Source organism: Syzygium oleosum, unplaced genomic scaffold (assembly GCF_021117445.2).
Source record: "Syzygium oleosum isolate NSW1041296 unplaced genomic scaffold, Sole_v2.1 Sole_v2.66, whole genome shotgun sequence".
NCBI lineage: Eukaryota > Viridiplantae > Streptophyta > Magnoliopsida > Myrtales > Myrtaceae > Syzygium > Syzygium oleosum.
In genome coordinates, this window is record NW_026607550.1 from 122,501 (window position 1) to 125,000 (window position 2,500).

General features: G+C 35.5%; 1 protein-coding gene across 1 annotated transcript in view; it reads left to right on the forward strand.

The window, feature by feature from the left end:
• The window catches only part of LOC130137235 (protein Ycf2), a 10,699-nt gene that overhangs the window by 4,600 nt on the left and 3,599 nt on the right, over nucleotides 1-2,500 (forward strand). The window contains exon 1 of the mRNA XM_056308042.1: nucleotides 1-2,500. This exon is cut by the window's left edge and continues 4,600 nt beyond it; it is cut by the window's right edge and continues 3,599 nt beyond it. Coding sequence (XP_056164017.1) covers nucleotides 1-2,500 — 2,500 coding nt within the window.

Consider the following 2,500-nt stretch of genomic DNA (forward strand, 5'->3'; position numbering starts at 1 on the left):
GATACTTTGAATCATAGAACTATAATGAAATATACGATCAACCAACATTTATCGAATTTGAAAAAGAGTCAGAAGAAATGGTTCGATCCTCTTATTTTTATTTCTCGAACCGAGAGATCCGTGAATCGGGATCCTAATGCATATAGATACAAATGGTCCAATGGGAGCAAGAATTTCCAGGAACATTTGGAACATTTCGTTTCTAAGCAGAAGGGCCGTTTTCAAGTAGTCTTCGATCGATTACGTATTAATCAATATTCGATTGATTGGTCTGAGGTTATCGACAAAAAAGATTTGTCTAAGTCACTTCGTTTCGTTTTGTCCAAGTTACTTCTCTTTTTGTCCAAGTTTCTTCTTTTTTTGTCTAACTCACTTCCTTTTTTCTTTGTGAGTTTCGGGAATACCCCCATTCATAGGTCCGAGATCCACGTCTATGAATTGAAAGGTCCGAATGATCAACTCTGCAATCAGTTGTTAGAATCAATAGGTCTTCAAATCGTTCATTTGAAAAAATGGAAACCATTATTATTGGATGATCATGATACTTCCCAAAAATCGAAATTCTTGATCAATGGAGGAACAATATCACCATTTTTGTTCAATAAGATACCAAAGTGGATGATTGACTCATTCCATACTAGAAATAATCGCAGGAAATCTTTTGATAACACGGATTCCTATTTCTCAATGATATCCCACGATCAAGACAATTGGCTGAATCCCGTGAAACCATTTCATAGAAGTTCATTGATATCTTCTTTTTATAAAGCAAATCGACTTCGATTCTTGAATAATCCACATCACTTCTGCTTCTATTGTAACAAAAGATTCCCCTTTTATGTGGAAAGGGCCCGTATCAATAATTATGATTTTACATATGGACAATTCCTCAATATCTTATTCATTCGCAACCAAATATTTTCTTTGTGCGGCGGTAAAAAAAAATACGCTTTTTTGGAGAGAGATACTATTTCACCAATCGAGTCACAGGTATCTAACATATTCATACCTAACGATTTTCCACAAAGTGGTGACGAAAGGTCTAACTTGTACAAATCTTTCCATTTTGCAATTCGATCCGATCCATTAGTTCGTAGAGCTATTTACTCGATCGCAGACATTTCTGGAACACCTCTAACAGAGGGACAAATAGTCAATTTTGAAAGAACTTATTGTCAACCTCTTTCCGATATGAATCTATCTGATTCAGAAGGGAAGAACTTGTATCAGTATCTCAATTTCAATTCAAACATGGGTTTGATTCACACTCCATGTTCTGAGAAATATTTACCATCCGAAAAGAGGAAAAAACGGAGTCTTTGTCTAAAGAAATGCGTTGAGAAAGGACAGATGTATAGAACCTTTCAACGAGATAGTGCTTTTTCAACTCTCTCAAAATGGAATCTATTCCAAACATATATGCCATGGTTCCTTACCTCGACAGGGTACAAATATCTAAATTGGATATTTTTAGATACTTTTTCAGACCTATTGCCGATACTAAGTAGCAGTCAAAAATTTGTATCCATTTTTCATGATATTATGCATGGATCAGATATATCATGGCAAATTCTTCAGAAAAAATTCTGTCTTCCACAATGGAATCTGATAAGTGAGATTTCGAGTAAGTGTTTACATAATCTTCTTCTGTCCGAAGAAATGATTCATCGAAATAATGAGTCACCATTGATATCGACCCATCTGAGATCTCCAAATGTTCGGGAGTTCCTCTATTCAATCCTTTTCCTTCTTCTTGTTGCTACATATATCGTTCGTACACATCTTCTCTTTGTTTCCCGAGCCTATAGTGAGTTACAGACAGAGTTCGAAAAGGTCAAATCTTGGATGATTCCATCATACATGATGGAGTTGCGAAAACTTCTGGATAGGTACCCTACATCTGAACTGAATTCTTTCTGGTTAAAGAATCTCTTTCTAGTTGCTCTGGAAAAATTAGGAGATTCTCTAGAAGAAATACGGGGTTCTGCTTCTGGCGGCAACATGCTATGGGGTGGTGGTCCCGCTTATGGGGTCAAATCAATACGTTCTAAGAAGAAATATTTGAATATCAATCTCATCGATCTCATAAGTATCATACCAAATCCCATCCATCGAATCACTTTTTCGAAAAAGACGAGACATCTAAGTCATACAAGTAAAGAGATCTATTCATTGATAAGAAAAAGAAAAAATGTGAACGGTGATTGGATTGATGATAAAATAGAATCCTGGGTCGCGAACAGTGATTCGATTGATGATAAAGAAAGAGAATTCTTGGTTCAGTTTTCCACCTTAACGACAGAAAAAAGGATTGATCAAATTCTATTGAGTTTGACTCATAGTGATCATTTATCAAAGAATGACTCTGGTTATCAAATGATTGAACAACCGGGAGCAATTTACTTACGATACTTAGTTGACATTCATAAAAAGTATCTAATGAATTATGAGTTCAATACATTCTGTTTAGCAGAAAGACGGATATTCCTTGCTCATTATC